The sequence below is a fragment of the Manihot esculenta genome, chromosome 7, assembly GCF_001659605.2.
Source record: "Manihot esculenta cultivar AM560-2 chromosome 7, M.esculenta_v8, whole genome shotgun sequence".
Lineage (NCBI taxonomy): Eukaryota > Viridiplantae > Streptophyta > Magnoliopsida > Malpighiales > Euphorbiaceae > Manihot > Manihot esculenta.
The window spans coordinates 26,674,909-26,692,061 of NC_035167.2; the positions used below are offsets into that span (position 1 = coordinate 26,674,909).

The 17,153-nt window shown below is 28.5% G+C and overlaps 2 protein-coding genes across 2 annotated transcripts; both read left to right on the forward strand.

Moving 5' to 3' along the window:
• Positions 1–7,128: 7,128 nt before the first annotated feature.
• LOC110618682 (uncharacterized protein At5g39865) lies at positions 7,129–8,453 on the forward strand. Its single transcript, XM_021761897.2, has one exon. It carries the CDS (start codon positions 7,232–7,234, stop codon positions 8,309–8,311), a length of 1,080 nt encoding a protein of 359 aa, XP_021617589.1. The 5' UTR covers positions 7,129–7,231; the 3' UTR covers positions 8,312–8,453.
• Positions 8,454–13,969: 5,516 nt separating this feature from the next.
• Positions 13,970–15,799, forward strand: LOC110618570. Its single transcript, XM_021761726.2, has one exon. The coding sequence runs from the start codon at positions 14,147–14,149 to the stop codon at positions 15,635–15,637; it is 1,491 nt and encodes a 496-aa protein (XP_021617418.1). The 5' UTR covers positions 13,970–14,146; the 3' UTR covers positions 15,638–15,799.
• Positions 15,800–17,153: the final 1,354 nt, after the last annotated feature.

Consider the following 17,153-nt stretch of genomic DNA (forward strand, 5'->3'; position numbering starts at 1 on the left):
TTTGTAGGCACTAGCAGATAATAAGATCTTACATAAAGATTATATTAGACTGAAAAAGTTGGGAGAGCAAATGTTGTTGTCAAGGCCATAGGATTTGTAAATCATTTTGTTAATGATTTGGTAATGTTTTTGGACAATGTTCGATATGTACATGATGCCTATGTAAACATTATACCTTATTTCAAGTATGACCTTGAATGGATATGAATTTCGAAATATAAATAATATTAACAATATTTATTTTGGAAATAAATTAATTGGTAATGATTATAGGAAAAGTAGATTGTACCATGATGATAGCAAAATATTACAAATATTTCCAAATAATCTAAATGAGATAAATGTTTTAATGAAACTAAATATAAACTAAAATAGTTTCGGCACTTAAGATTGAGTCATAGAGCCCAAAATAAGGGTTTTATTTTCGTTAGGTTGTGAACCTACTCCATTTTGTGAGACTTGTCTAAAGGGTAAATGATACGGAGCAACTAGTTTTGAAATTTACGGCAGATTTGGACCGGATATAATTTTTGCTGTTAACGTCCGATGGAAATCCATGATAGCTTTTTAGAAAGAAAATTTTGAGACGCACGACTTCAAAAGTGTGACTACTTTCATAAATTTCGAAACGAAAATTCTATCGTTTAAATGGTCAATTTTGCATTTTAATTATTTTTTAGATATTTTTATAATTTTGCATATTAAATTTTTTTCTATTATAAATAACCTTTTCTTAATCATTTGAAACTCATTTTTTAGTTTTTTGAAAAATTTCAATAAGATTTTTCGGTTTCTAACTTATCGTCTCTTTTATATCATTTTAGCCAAACGATATTGGTTAAAATTCTTGACGGAATCTAATCGGTAAAATGACTCGATCAACTTTTTTTTGAACAAAACTATAAAGACAAAGAAGCTTTAGAAATTATGCATAGTAATGAATATAGACCATAGAGGAGGTTACATCTACTTTATTACCTTTATTAACAATATATCAAGATACAGATATTTGTACTTAATGAGGTACAAATATGAATTCTTTAAAAAAATTCAAAGAATTCAAATTCTAATTAAAAAGGAAACAAAGAAAAGTATTAAAACTCTACGATAAGATCAAAGAGGAGAATATTTGAGTATTGAGTTCAATGTATATTTAAAAGAGCATGGCATTTTATGTCAATTGACATCTATTGGCATTTCACAATTAAATGGAGTTGCACAAGTAAAAATCATACTTTATTAGATATGGTGTATAATATGATGAACTGCTTTACCAATCTTCCTATGGGATCCGCAATTGAAATAAGTTTATGCCTCTTAATCAAGTTCTATCTAAATTAATACCAAGACCGGTCTTAATTATATTATAAAATATGGGCTTGTTCTACCCATATTAAAATATTGAAAGCTGATAAGTTAGAAGCGAGGTTGTTAATGAATAGTTTTGTTGGGTATCCAAAAGAGAACTTTGGATACTACTTCTATCTTCTTGATGATTAAAGGATCGTCATCAATAAATATGTTACTTTCTTAGAGAAAGGAGTTCTTGAGGAAGGAGGTAACGGAAGGAAAATAGAATTAGATCAACAGTCAACTGGGCAACAAAATGAACAAATGGATTTAGATCCACTCCTGTTGAGGATGCACTCAATAATGATGAATTCACTACACTCGATCCAACTCCATACGGGTCTAGTAGGATCTCGATCACCTAAGACATACAAATTCTTTCATATTAGTTGATGTTGTGAAATCCAGAAAATAGGGTTTATAGTGGTTGTCTAAACTTAGATGGAGAGGAAAACCTTTATCCCCTTTTACTCATTTCTTTTGTCTGCTAGTGACGTTGAACGGTCTCTCTGTAAGTACGATGTGTCAGACCCCTCCCCACATTAAGCGGTCATTTAATTCCTCTTGGCACGCATGCGGGCAGGGCTGCGAGGTGACTGAGTCTGCCATCTTCCCTCATGTCACATCAGCGGACTGAATTCCTTCCCGCTGGATCTGGGCCCGCTGGACCTGGACTCACAGGTGACCCGATCTGCCCCGCGCGTCTGGGTCATGACCTGAAATACTGAGTAGGTCGGCCTAAAGAGTTTCGCGGACTTTGGACCGATAAAAGGAATAGATAATTTGGATAATCTTATTACCTATAAAAGCTATATCCATTATAAATCTATATTATATATAAAAGAAGAGGGGAATAACGAGATTATCGGTTTTACCCTTATATTATTTAATTATTTACAATTGACTTTAAATTTTTAAAATGACTAATAATTTCATTAATTAAATAAATTATAATATTTAATTATGTAAAATTAACTTTAAATTTTAAGATGGATAATGAATTTACAATTTAAATTAATTTAAAATTAATAATATTATGAAATTTAAAATATATATAACTAAAAAAAATTAAAATTTTTGGGATTTTCCATAATAACCTTAAGTTTTTAGATAATACAATAGTATTTAATTTAATTTAATTTTTAAAATAGATGATAATTTTATTTTTTAAATTAAATTTAATTAGTTAAGGAAATCATAAAAGATATATAAAAATATAATAAGATTAAATTTTTAAATATTAGAATTCTAAGGATAAATTTTTATTTTTTTTAATTCAATTACCATTATAGGTTTGAATTTAAAAATATTAAGAGTGTAATCGAATCCAACCGAGTCTTGAAAAATTTACATTTATTTATTAAAAATTTTAAAATTTTGAGGTCAAACTCGACTCCAACTTTAATATTTAGTTCAAATTCGACTCAAAAATTAAATATTATAATTGAATTCGATTTGAGGTCGACTCGTGAGAAATTCGTTTAAACTAATAACGAGTCTAATTCAAATTCAATCTCGAAATCTCAATTAAAAATTTGATTAATAAAATTTAATTAATTTAAATTTTTAAATATTAAAATTTTAAATTAAAAGGTTAAAAGAGATTTTAATAAAATTAAATATAATTTAATTAAAATCTATTGTAATTAAATTCTTAATTTAAAATACAATAAAAAGTAAAATTTTTATTTGTAAAGTAGCTTTCACCATGTATTTTCATAAGTTTTCGATTTGGAACGGGGAGAATGATTCAGTAAAATAATGCCTAATGATTTAATGAAAATGGATTGTGGTTTAATGAAAGTTGACTTTTATAAGATTTTAGTTCAATTTCCATTGAGAGTAATTAATTAAATTTTTTTTAAAATTTTTTTATTATTTAAATTTTAATATTTAAATATTTATTTATAACATCAAATATTATTTATTATTCAAATATTAATTATAAAATTTTTAATTAATTATATAAAATATATTTAATATAAGATCAACTATATAATACTAAATTTAATAATTATTTATTTAAATATTTATATTACATGAAAAATTAATTGAAGTATATATGATAAATATATAAATTTATATATAAACGGTTGAATTTGCAATTGATTAAATTTTTTTAATTTTTTTTATTATTTATATTTTAATATTTAAATATTTATTTATTTATTTATAACATTAAATATTATTTATTATTTAAATACTAATTATAAAACTTTTTATTAATTATATAAAATGTATTTAATATAAAATTAACGATATAATATTAAATTTAATAATTATTTATTTAAATATTTATATTACATGAAGTGTATATGATAAATATATAAATTTATATATAAACTATGTGAGGAATTGAGGGAGTTTCTATTTAAATTACATAATTTTAATTAAATCTATATAATTTTATTATTAGTATTCATAGACATTTTTATATAAAATTTATTAATATATTATCATTAATTATTCATATGTTATTATTTGATTATTTATATATTATTATTTATTTTTATTTAAATATATGATTTATATTAAATTATTTTATATTATATAAAAAATACTATATATATAATATAAATATAAAATATTACATAAAATAAATATATTAATATAAGTATAATCAATTTAAATTATATAATTATATATTACATTATACTCAAATTTTATAAATATAATCATATTGATTTATATTTAAATTATATAAAAATTTTAATTTATAAAATTAAGCAAATAATATTAAGTAGGAAAATAATCATACAAATATATATAGTAAAAGAGTGTCCGCTTAGAAAGATATATAGTAAAAAATAAATATATAAATTAATAATATAGTTATATAATTAAAGGATAAATATATATAAATTAACAATATACATGATAAATAGATTAAGTGGTTAAAAAATATATATAATTAATTTATTTGTAAAGGGTGTAATTGAACTGAGCCAAGCCTAACGAGCCTGCTCGATGAGTATCTTAACGAGATTGTTCAGAACCTCTTAATGAGTCTGCTCACGAGTCTCTTAACGAGTTTGCTCATGAGTCTCTTAACGAATAAGCTCGCGAGCCTCTTAGCGAACTAGCTCGCGAGCCTCTTAACAAACCAGCTCGTGAACTTTAAGGAGTCGAATACTACTAAACTCAAGTTTGCCTCGTTTAACAAACGAGCATAAAAATTAAATTTGAGCTCAGCTATTTAGAAATCGAATCGAGTCCAATCAAATTTTTATCAAGCAGAGTCTTGAATAGCTTACGAATAAGTTGGTTCGTTTACGGCTCTAAAAAATATTAGAATTAAAGTTATACTTAACTTCTTTTAGTTAATTTTTTTATTATGATTCAAGTTGTTAAAAAAATTTAAAATTGACTAAAATGAAAATTTTTACTTTTTCAAACTTCACATATTATAAAGAGTAGTTGATTTATATTAGATTTAAACTTAGAAAAAGTCCACTAATGCGGTTTTGTCTTATTAAATTGGAGCTTTTTTGTGTCTTTTTTTTTTCACGGTATTACTTTCTTTATACCAATTTAATGTATTAAGGATAATGTTATTAAATCAAGAGAATCTTTTTTTTTTCATATATTAAGGAAAAATAAAAAAATCTTTGTATTTCTTTACTTCACTTCATAAATAAGTTTAAGAAAAATTAAAAAATATATATAAATTAATGAAATTAACTTATTGGATACTTTTGCATATCACTTGCAATTTATCATTATTTTTTACACTTTAAAATTTTTCTTCTATTAAATCATTTTTAATGCTTTTTCTTTTTCGTCTCAATAGATTAAATTTAATTATAAATTGACTTTATTTATTTTTATATCGAAATACAAAACTGCTCACATTATCAATAAACAAAGGTTGTCTTATAGGAAATGAATTAACTCCATATAAATCAACTACTCTTTTCTTCATTAGTCTTCACCCGATATGGATATATCAATTTTTCAATTTGTGATCTTATCTCAGTTATAATCAACCACTCTTTATAGGTAAGGGATGATAATATTATAGTTCATAGCATGAAAATCCTTAGTAAAAATCCAGAATTCTAAATTCTAGTCTATGTCAGTCTTGATTTATTGCAGAAATCAATACAAGAAGCAAACATTTTCTAGTGAGTTTTCTAAACACCGTCTTTTCTCAAGACACCATTTTGTAGTTTACATATAGAAGAATTTATCCTTGAAAGTTTCTTCAAAAAGGAGTCCAACAAAAAAAACTTTTATAATTTCTGTAAAAGGCAACAATAGATCAATCTGAATCAAGTCCACTAGAAACAGATATGATCTCTTTACAAATTTAAAATACTTGCTAATATATTCCTCCTTCTCATGGTACACTATTTCTTAACAAAAGAATAACGGTGAAAAAAAAGAAAAAAAAAAAGCAACCAATCACATTTTTGCAGAATATACAAAGATTCTTCGCATGATAAAGAAAAAAAAGAAAAAGAAAAAAAGAGGACTCCAAAGAAGAAGAAGGAAAAAGAAGCAAAAAATTAGCTCATAAAAAATGAAGTGTTTTTATGGACATGAAGGAAGATGAGAAGACTGAAAACGGCAAAAGAAGAGGACAGGAAAAGGAGAAGGAAACGACACTGTTTTGGCTAAGGGAGAAGGGCAAGAAAGACATTCCCGCATCCCAAACAAAAAGATCAGATGGGCTACAAATGTAGAAGAAATTCGAGGGATAAATTTGTACTTCAACATCCCAAATCAATTAAAATTAATTTGAAATTAAACGGCGTGCGGAGAACTGCGTTTTATATTATAGAAAATTAATATATTAATATGAAAGAAATAATGAAAATATAATTATAAATTTATTTGATCTAATTATATGTATATACGTATTTTTCTCATCATTTATCTAAAAACAATTTAATGAAAAATTATAAAGTTAATTGGTGGAATTTGCGTTTAAACTAAAATTCTGGAAGGTAACTTGTATTTAAAAAAATATTTTCAATAGAAAATTATTTTATGTAAAAAAAAATATTTTTTAATTAAATAATTTATTTTTTTATTATTTAATTTTAATTTAAAAAATAAAATTTATTAATAAATTTATATATATAATTCTTAATAAAAATTTTAAAGTACGAAAAATGATTTTTTTTAAAGAGAAAGTTATTTTTTTTGAATTAAAAAATTATTTATATTAATTAAATTTTTTAAATGTTTTAAAAGTTAGAAAATAAAAAAAATATTTTTTATAAAATAAATGGAATTTAAATATTATTAAATAAAATCATAACTTATGTTATTTAATTTTAATTAAATTTATTTAATATTTTAATAATAGATATAATTTTCAAGATAAATATAAATTAAAGAAAATTTTATGTTTTAGTATTCCTCGTCCAATTTAGAAGTAAATTTTAATTTTTGTAAAAATTATAATATTTATCGTGAAACATGACGTACTGTAATGTAAGTATTTTTTTCAGACAATTATTTGATTTTTTTAAAAAAAATTAAAATACTATGTTATTTTACTTTGAAAAAAGTAAGGTGCGAAAGGCCACTAAAAAAACGATGAACATATTCCAGTGAAAGGTCATGTAGGTCCCCCTGAGATTATAACCGTTGCCCACGTACCCTCCTTGTCTCCCACGTGTGCAATCACCATTATTCTGTCTATACAACGATTAATTTTATTCTGTGGGAAGATAGGTTGTAGATGCTTTTATTCTGAGCTTAGCTGTACACGATTTCTCCAGGTCCCCACTTTCTATTCTTCGAATTTTAAAACAACGGCTTTATATAAAGCTGTTGAAACCCCCAATGTGATTAAAACTTCTCAATATTTGGCAAAGCTCTGCTTTGGTTTCTCAGATTTTCAAACCTAAATTAGGGAAGAAAGAAATAAATGAAGGGCATGAAAGGGAAGTTATTCAAGAAGCTGAAATCAATCAAGCCATTTGGTTACGTGAAGCAAGATCGAATTCTTCTGGTGAATGCAGCAGATGGATTCATTGAAACATTCCCGAAAAGCCCAGGTATCGATTCTCCAGCCCAGTTCACACCCAAAGAACCAGACCAAGAAAAGGTTGAAGAAGCGATGGTGATTAACCAAGAACCTGATATTATTGATGTAGCAGAGCTAATGAGAGGTCTTGAAGACGATGAAATGGAAATTGATGATGATATTTGTGATAAGGAAAATATTGGACCACCAATTGAGGTTGAAGATAAGCTGAAGACTCCTTTTAGACGACAAACACCATTGTCAGAGATTGACATCTCATCTTTCCGGCGACCGGAATTGAGTTCTGGTACTATTCTCGTCCCGGACCTTCTGGCAGCCTTTGGACAAGTGGTGAAAGAGCAAGTTACGATGAGTGAAGCAGAGAGCCAAACAAGAACTGAAAATGAGAATCTGGAAAGAAGGGAAACAAGAAGAGATCTAGAAAAATTTGAAGGTGAACCTCCATTGAAAACCCGAAGAATTCAAGATGAAGATGATGATCCTTTATTAAGCTTTGAAGAGAAGTGCCCTCCAGGAGGTAACGACTCTGTAATTCTCTACACAACAACACTTCGAGGAATAAGAAAAACATTCGAGAACTGCAACAGCATTCGAATAATTCTAGAGAGTTTCCGGGTGATATTCTACGAGAGAGACGTGTCAATGGACAAGGAGTTCAAGGAGGAGCTATGGAGGGTTTTGGAAAGCAAAGTAAAGCCTCCAAGGCTTTTCATTAAGGGAAGATACATAGGTGGAGCAGAGGAGATTCTGAGATTACACGAGCAGGGAAAGTTTAGAATACTATTTAAAGGGGTTCCAATAGATCATTCCACACGGCCGTGTGAAGGATGTGCAGGGTTCAGATTTGTGGTTTGTTTCCATTGCAGGGGTAGCCATAGGATTGTTGAAGATGATGGATTGTCCAGAAGATGCCATGATTGTAATGAGAATGGTCTCATAATTTGTCCTCTCTGTTGTTGAAGAGTATTTGGAAAGCTTTGCGTGTAATGCTTGTGCAGAAGAAAAGATGGAATCTGCGAATATATTGTAGTTGTTTGTGGATTGGAATAAGCTTTCCCATATTCAACACTTTACTTTTTCTAAGAATACTGTTTTTTTTTTCTCTCTTTTTAAATTTTGATAAATGCAATTTTTTGAAAGTTAGGTATCTTAATGTCCAGATGAAAAAGTTCAAAGTGTTTTTGTGAATTTCCTACTATATCCAATTTTTAAAATTTTGTACATGAAGTTTAATATTTTTAATTTCTTGCAATTAAAATAAAAAATATATATATAGAAATTGAGATTCGACAAGCGCTGTACTAAAAGGAGTTCAATTATTTGTTATGGAGTTATAGTTTTGCATATCATCTTGAAATTATTTTTCAAATTTATTCAGCTTGTTCTAGAATTCTGATAATTGAATTTGTTCAATTTGCTTGTCGATTATTCTTTCAGATTGCTTAATTGTTCATTTATCTATTGTATAACCACAAATTGTAAATGCGAACTCATAGAGCTTTTTGCCGAAAGCTCACTCCTCTCAATTCTCTGTGGTGCAAGGTATTTGGTGTAAACGGATTGATGATTTTAGAAGTTCTGAATTGTCTAAGTTGGAGTTGGAATATATGTATTTATATATTTTTTTTTATATTATATATTATGAAACATGAGATATTTATATTGGATTAAGTTATATGAAAAAGCTTACTGCAGACTTTGATAGCTTTAAATTTAAACTAAGTTTTAATGTCAGTTTGGATAGTAACAAATCTCATAATATTATGAGACTCATTATTTTATTTTTACTAGTATCTAATGCTAATATATGTAGATAGATTAAAGTGATAGTCTAACTTGACCGATTATATTTAATAATATATCTTTGATTGTAGAGATGGGTAATATTCGATTTAAATCGAATAATTAATTAAATGGATTAATTTTGATATTTTAATTCAGTTTTATTGGTGATTTAGTTTGATTTGTATTATATTTTTAAAAAATTGATGATTTCAATTTGATTTAATTCAATTTTAATTAGAAATTTTTTTATTGAATCGAATCAAATTGAAAGAAATATAATACCGTATTAATATGCAGTCTGTTACATCATCAATTTTTATTAGTTTTAGTTCTAGAAACTGAAATTCCTCTTCTCATACGTATACATCATCAATTTTTATTAGTTTTAGTTCTAGAAACTGAAATTCCTTTTTATTAGTTTTAGTTCTAGAAACTGAAATTCCTCTTCTCATACGTAGACGCAACGCAAGACACAAATAGATTACACCATTGTGCTGTCATGTGTCGTCAGTTGCTCATGAGCCTCTCACAAAGTCACTCTCTCTAATCTCCTCTCCTCCTTTCTCACTAGTCATGCCATCTTAGATTATTCTCCGAAAAGATCAAGCGGTTTGTTTTGTTGTCCGTTCTATTGTCGTCAATCGTCAATCGTCACCCCTTTTTTATTGGTTGAGCTTCTCATGGTCTATTATTTTCCGTGTTATCGTAGGCTCCTCCATCACTGATCAGATCTTAGTCGGACAATTTTTAGTCCCGTAATCTTGATCGTACAGTCACGCAGTACTAAATCCGTATGTTAATAATTTTAAATTAAAAATATAATGAAAAAAATCATTAAAAAATCTAAAAATCGATTTAACTTATCTAATTGAATCAGATTAATTTAATTTGATACGATTTGATTCAATTTAAAAAATATTTTCAATTTAATTTTAAATCGAACTAATTAAATACTCACCATATTTACTGTAAATATTTTATAATATATTACCAGTATATTTTGTTATTTATATTCTCAAACTCTTGAGAATAGGACTATCACCACGAAGCTAATATAATCAATATAAGATATATATATATATATTTCTTATATTATCATTATCATTCAAGGAATAAAATATTATAATTATAACCAAAACATATGGCTCTAGGGCCCACTATTAACATCTATAATTTGTTCTCTCTGTTGTTGAAGAAAGATTGTATTTGGAAAGCTTTGTGTGTAATGCTTGGGCAGAAGAAAAGATGGAATCTGCGAATATATTGTAGTTGTTTGTGGATTGGAATAAGCTTTCCCATATTCGACACTTTACTTTTTCTAAGGATATTGTTTTTTTTTCTTCTCTTTTTAAATTTTGATAAATGCAATTTTTTTGAAAGTTAGGTATCTTAATGTCCAGATGAAAAAGTTCAAAATGTTTATGTGAATTTGTACGTAAAGTTTAATATTTTTAATTTATTGCAATTAAAATAAAAAATACTAAATTAAATTTGAAAATTTTAAAACAAATTACAATATAATTCTTCAACTTTGTAGGTTAAATTTCTTTTTAAATTAGAGTTAATTTCAGCAAATATCAAAAATCCCATTTAATATATTTAAAAAGTAAAAATATTTGGTATTTATATTTGTTATTTAAATAAATATGGATGGTAATGAACGGTGAGAATGAAAGAATGGAGAGATGGACAGCTGTGATTAAGTACTAATTAGTTATTTTTTTATTTAAATAAATACTTAATTAAATTGCACTTAATTGATTTTTGCATACTTAGTTACTACTTTGATCGAGCCCAAATCCTTCTTTTATTTATAATTTTGCCTCTGTTTTTTAAAAAAAGAATATATTAATGCATGATATGCTAAATTACAAAATACTACCGTTAAATTTTGATAAAAAAAAACTATTTATTTAATCTATTTCCACTTGTTCTATTAAATTTTATTTTTCTTTTTGATTGGTTATTTTAAATCTCTAAATTTTTATCTTACTTTTAATTTTATTAAATTGGTGAAAATCATAACATTTATTAAATCAAGTATGATTTTATGTTATTTATTTAACTGTTAATCTTTCATAAATTAACACACACTCACCACTCACAAATTAAAGTTCATTACTTTTATTTTAAACCGATTATACGTTCAGAATCATATTGAAACGTAATATATTTATAAAAGGTTCAAAGATGAGAGACTCAGATATCATGTTAAATTTGAATCAAGCATAACTTACTCTAAAATTTAATTCAAATGAGAGGAGTATCTAACACCCTTATAAAAAAAATATTATTTTTATCTCAAATCGATATGAAATTTAATTTGATTTTATTTGTGATTTAGTTTGATTTGATTTGTATTTTAAAAAAATTATAATTTCAATTTAATTTAATTTAATTTTGATTAAAAAATTTTTAGTTGAATCGAATTGAAGAAAATACAATACTGTATCGTTTTATTGAAGACACTAATATGCAGCCTATTGTATCATCGATTTTTGTTAGTTTTCTCATACATAGATGCAACGCAAGACACAAATAGATTATACCATTGTATTGTCACGTGTCGCCGTTGCTCATCACCCTCTAGATTCTTCTCTCTTCCTTTCTCACTAGTCACACCATTGTAAATTACTGTCAAAAAGATCAAGCAGTTTATTTTATTGCCCCTCTATCGTCATTGATCTGTCACCCCTTCTTTACTAGTTGAACTTTTCATTGTCTGTTATTTCCCATGTCATCCTATACTCCTCCATTGCTCACTGGATTTTAATTGGACAGTCTCTAGTCTTACCATAAGTCACCTAACACTACATCACTACATCTATACGTCGACTTTAAATTAAAAATATAATAAGAAATTCATTAAATAAATTTAAAAATTTATTCAACTGATCGAATGGAATCAAACCAATTTAATTGGATTCGATATTTTAAATCTGTTGAATTCAATGTAGCTGTGAACATTTTATAATATATTACCAGAATATTTTGTCTGGTAACCAAGAAGCTAATATAATCAATGGAAGAAATATATATATATATTATCATTATCATTTAAGGAATAAAATATTATAATTACAACCAAACATATGGCTCTAGGGCGCACTATTAACATTTATAATTAAAAAAAATTGAAAAATTTAACTTTTGTTCATTTCTAATATAATTTGAACATTCCATATAAGTTGTACAATTTTCCCATACATATGTAAAAAACTAATAATACGATCCAAGAAAAATATTTCATTTAATTCACAAAATAAATATTAATATTTTTCAATCAACTAAAATAATAATATTTTAAAAAATATTTTTTGAGTTTATTTTTTCTATTCTTGAAGTTTGTTAAAGGGTGTTAATAAATTATGTTTAACTTGCACACCTGGCTAAGCATTCAGCACTAGGCCTGGCCCAGCATGCACACAACTAAGTGCAATGCATAGGCCAAAGCCCACATGCAGAAATCTAGATGCATAGGCGACCACCGTCAATCCTCTCTTGCCCCTTCAAAGAAGAGAGGGCCATTCCCTCTTCCTGCCAATCGTAAGCCCATCTCATTAATGTTGTGCGGGTGTGAATATTTTTTGTTTCATTTGCTCAACAAATAGATGCTTGAAGAGGCGAGTTTATAAGAGATCTGTCATTCTCTGGTTCAACAAGCGTTATCGTGGAATGCATGCAAGGCCTGAGGAATTTTTCAACTCAAAGATGGTGGCCTTAACAGTGGAAGCGTATTTTGGATGCCTCTTCAGTTGAAGCTACACGTTTTCTTCTTCCCTTTCACCTGCATGCTTGAGATGAGGAAGACCTAAGATGTCCAGAACTTCCATCAGTCTTCATCTAGCAAGTGGACCTTGGTAGCCTTATAACTCTAAAATCATTCAGCCGCAATTCTTACTTGCTTGGTCCTCCAGCCATTTTTCGGGTCTCCTCTTGATTATTCAACTCTGCCCTTGTCTTTAAGTTTCTAACCATGGCTACCATCTCTTGATCTATCTATTTTGGGTGTTGAGTGCTTTGTGGTTGGATTTTTAGTGCATCAAGCATATTTGTTAGCCGTCAGCTACATGGGTGACAAGCAAATGAATCATAGGCAGGAAAGCATGACATCCTAATCAGCTTGGGTTGGGTTGGGTTTGGGCTTGTTTCTTCAACAAGTTTTTCTTTTAGTCCAATATGTCTAGGTCGTTGGCCAACTAGGCCCATTTTTTTATTATTTTTAATACAGCTTTTATCTTTAATTAAAAAAGAAAAAGAAGAAGCATATTATATACCTCCAGAAAGAAGGTAACATCTATTTTCATATGACATAAGAAAAGCTTAATCTAAATCTCAGAAATCCCATCCATTTCATCTCTTAAAGAATAATCTGAAAGAGGGAAAAAAAGCCCATCGATGACATCACACTGTCGACCGCTTCATTTGTGAAGGAATTGGTCAAGGCTTCATCACACCACGATGACTACAGTACACCATTATCCTTGTTACTGCTCCATTATACTTTCAATTTAAATTCACGGGAAATAATTTTTATTTTAAAAATATTTTTTATAAAAAATATTTTTAATAAAATAATTTATTTTTTATTATTTAATTTTAATTTAAAAATTAAGATATATTAATAAATTTATATATAAATGTTAATAAAATTTTTAAATTGTAAAACATAATTTTCTTTAAAATAATATAAATTTTCTTTTAATGAAAAAAATATTTTTTATTAACTAATTATTCTGAATGCTTCAAATAGTAAAAAAAATTTAAAAATATTTTTATAAAATAAAAGGGCCCTACAAACAAAACCTTTTAAATTAATTAATTAAATTTTTTTTTTTATGCTTTGCTTTTCTGTGTTTCTACTTCAACTGCGCTATGGTTGCTCAGCATCTGCTAAAGCTCAAACTCCTCTTCTCCAGGAAAAACAAAAAATCCGAAAGCTGCTCTCTTCTGGTACTCTTTCTTCCTCTTTATCTCATCTCAAGTTATAATTTCTGATTCTTTTGCAGTATGGATTGTCATCACAATGACCATCCACAACCTAATCAACCACATTCTTCCACCAAGAAATCAAGACCCTTTTCATTTTACATATCGTCAATGTTAATTCTCTTTTTAGCTATCTCATTTAGTCTCACCAAAACCAATTACATCAAAATTCAGCACCTTAGGTCAATCCTTTCATCACATCCTTCCTCTTTTCAGAAAATTTTAGGGTTTCTTAATGGATTCCAAAAACCCATCAAAACCCTTACAACAAATCCCAATTCTTTTCCCTCCCACTGTGTTTTATGGATGGCCCCCTTCCTTTCTGGTGGTGGGTATAGCTCAGAAGCTTGGTCTTATATTTTAGCTCTTAATGAACATGTGAAAGAATCAAGATTTAGGTTAAAAATTGAGCAACATGGTGATTTAGAATCTTTAGAATTCTGGGAGGGTTTGTCTAATGATGTCAAGCGCTTGGCGTTTAAGCTTCACAAAACAGATTGCAGAATGAATGAAACTGTTGTCCTGTGTCATAGTGAGCCTGGTGCTTGGTACCCACCATTGTTTGAAACTTTTCCTTGTCCACCAACTGGTTATAAAAATTTCATGCATGTAATTGGTAGAACCATGTTTGAAACTGACAGAGTGAATATTGAACATGTAAGGCGTTGCAATCGCATGTACAGTGTTTGGGTTCCTACTGAATTTCATGTTTCCACATTCATCCAAAGTGGGGTTGATCCATCCAAGGTTGTGAAAGTTGTTCAGCCTATTGATGTTGAGTTCTTTGATCCACTTAAATATAAGCCCTTAGATCTTGCCTCAATAGCTAATCTGGTTTTAGGTTCAAGAAACATGGATTCTAATTCCAAGAAGGAATTTGTTTTTTTGAGCGTGTTTAAATGGGAGTATAGGAAAGGATGGGATGTGTTACTTAAAGCCTACTTGAAAGAATTTTCTGGGATTGATGGAGTTTCTCTGTATCTATTAACTAATCCATATCACTCCGAAAGGGATTTCGGGAACAAGATTTTGGAGTTTGTGGAGGATTCTGGTCTAGAAAAACCAGATAATGGTTGGGCTGCCATTTATGTGATTGATACTCACATAGCTCAAATTGATCTGCCAAGAATGTACAAGGCAGCCAATGCATTTGCTCTTCCATCAAGAGGGGAAGGGTGGGGGAGGCCTATTGTGGAGGCCATGTCTATGTCTTTGCCAGTTATTGTAACGAATTGGTCTGGGCCAACGGAGTATCTGACCGATGAGAATAGCTATCCGTTGACGGTGGATGGGATGAGTGAAGTTATGGAAGGACCTTTCATGGGGCATCTCTGGGCTGAACCTTCTGTTGATAAACTTCAACATCTGATGAGGCATGTCATGACTAATGTTGATGAAGCTAAGACCAGAGGAAGGAATGCAAGAGAAGACATGATTAGAAGGTTTTCTCCTGATGTTGTTGCAGGGATTGTCAATAACCAACTGCAAAATATACTTGATAAGATTGTCTGAAAGTTCTGTTTTTTTTCCTCCCTTTTTTTTGTTACGGTGAATATTATTGTTATGAATAGGTGATATGCTGCATTTGCAGCAGAGGTTAATGTTCATACATACGGTTATCAGATGTCAAAATAGGTAGCATGAACTGAGTGGCTAATACTTGGTTCCAGATTACTTCTACTCCCTCTATTTTATGATTTTTTTCTATTTTACTTCTTTTTTTTTTTTACAAATAGTTATTTTAAAAAATGCTAAGTAATGGTTTGAATTTAGTTTCATAGAGCAATTCAGACTGAATTAAAATTATTATTATTAACATATGGTTTGAATTAAAATGCTAAGAATTATCAATCTTGTAAATATGTTAATGATTTATTTTACGAAGTTTCATAGAACAATTCAGATTGAGCTTGGTATTAGTTCAAAAACTGTTCAATTATGCTGTGGACGTTGGGACAATACAGTGAGATGTGAACAATTGGTATTTTATGGGGCTGACGCTTAAAATTCATTGGTGAATGTCATTGCGATTTCCATGGAGAAAAAGTCATTCTTTGGAATTTGAAAGCTTCGCATCAATCAACTTGCAATTTATTGAATAAATGAACCTGTAACAATCGGAACTGGAAACCTTCTGCCGGAAATCTCAAGTCTCTCGGTAACATTTCCTGCAGAATTCACGCATATGCAATTATTTCTACTAATATTAAATTCTGGGAAGCTTGCCAAAAGCCCATCACTGTCTGCAAAACATGTAATGACTTGTTTCAGGAAGAACACAAAGACACCTTTTTCTGACGTTTTTCCTGCAAATTTTCATCTGATCTGTTTTGCTAGATCAAAGCACAAATTCTTGCATCATCTTGTCAGAGTTAGCTTCTTTTGCTCCCTTAATTCTCCTGGTTAATTTTTGAACAATATGAAATCTTAAATGGGCACAACCTGTACTTGAAACAAGATATTTCTGTTTTGGAGGATTTGCAGAAGCCAATTTCCAAAAGAAAAAAAAAATCTGCATAAACGAGTTCCTGGGCAAAAGTTAATTGGCAGCTGTCACATATAAAGAAAATATAGGAATAAGTAGGCTAAGGATTTGGATGGAAAAGATGTTAAGTGAGAATATAGTTGTAGATTGTAAAGTTAGTTGTAACTACCTTCCAGCTACGGTATAAAAGACTATAGTTGAGCTGTATTGATCATTTTCCAAGATCAATGAAGCATTATTTCTCTCTCTTTCAAAATACCTCTCTTCTTCTTCTTCTCTCTCTATTATATCTCTTCTCCCCAAACTCTTCTTCTTCTTCTTCTTTTTATGGTTACCGAGACCCACAATTAGGGTTTTTGTGACACTAGCCTATGCACTTCAGAGTGCATAATTTGTTTCATCAATTTGGTAGCTAGGCAAAGGAAATGTGATTCATTGACAAATAGCATGATAGAGATGTGTAGTCTGATTTCTAGGATCAGGTTTTGCTGTCACAACTTTATTTAGATTCATGTGAGCAATGGACAATTTCTTGAACAATAA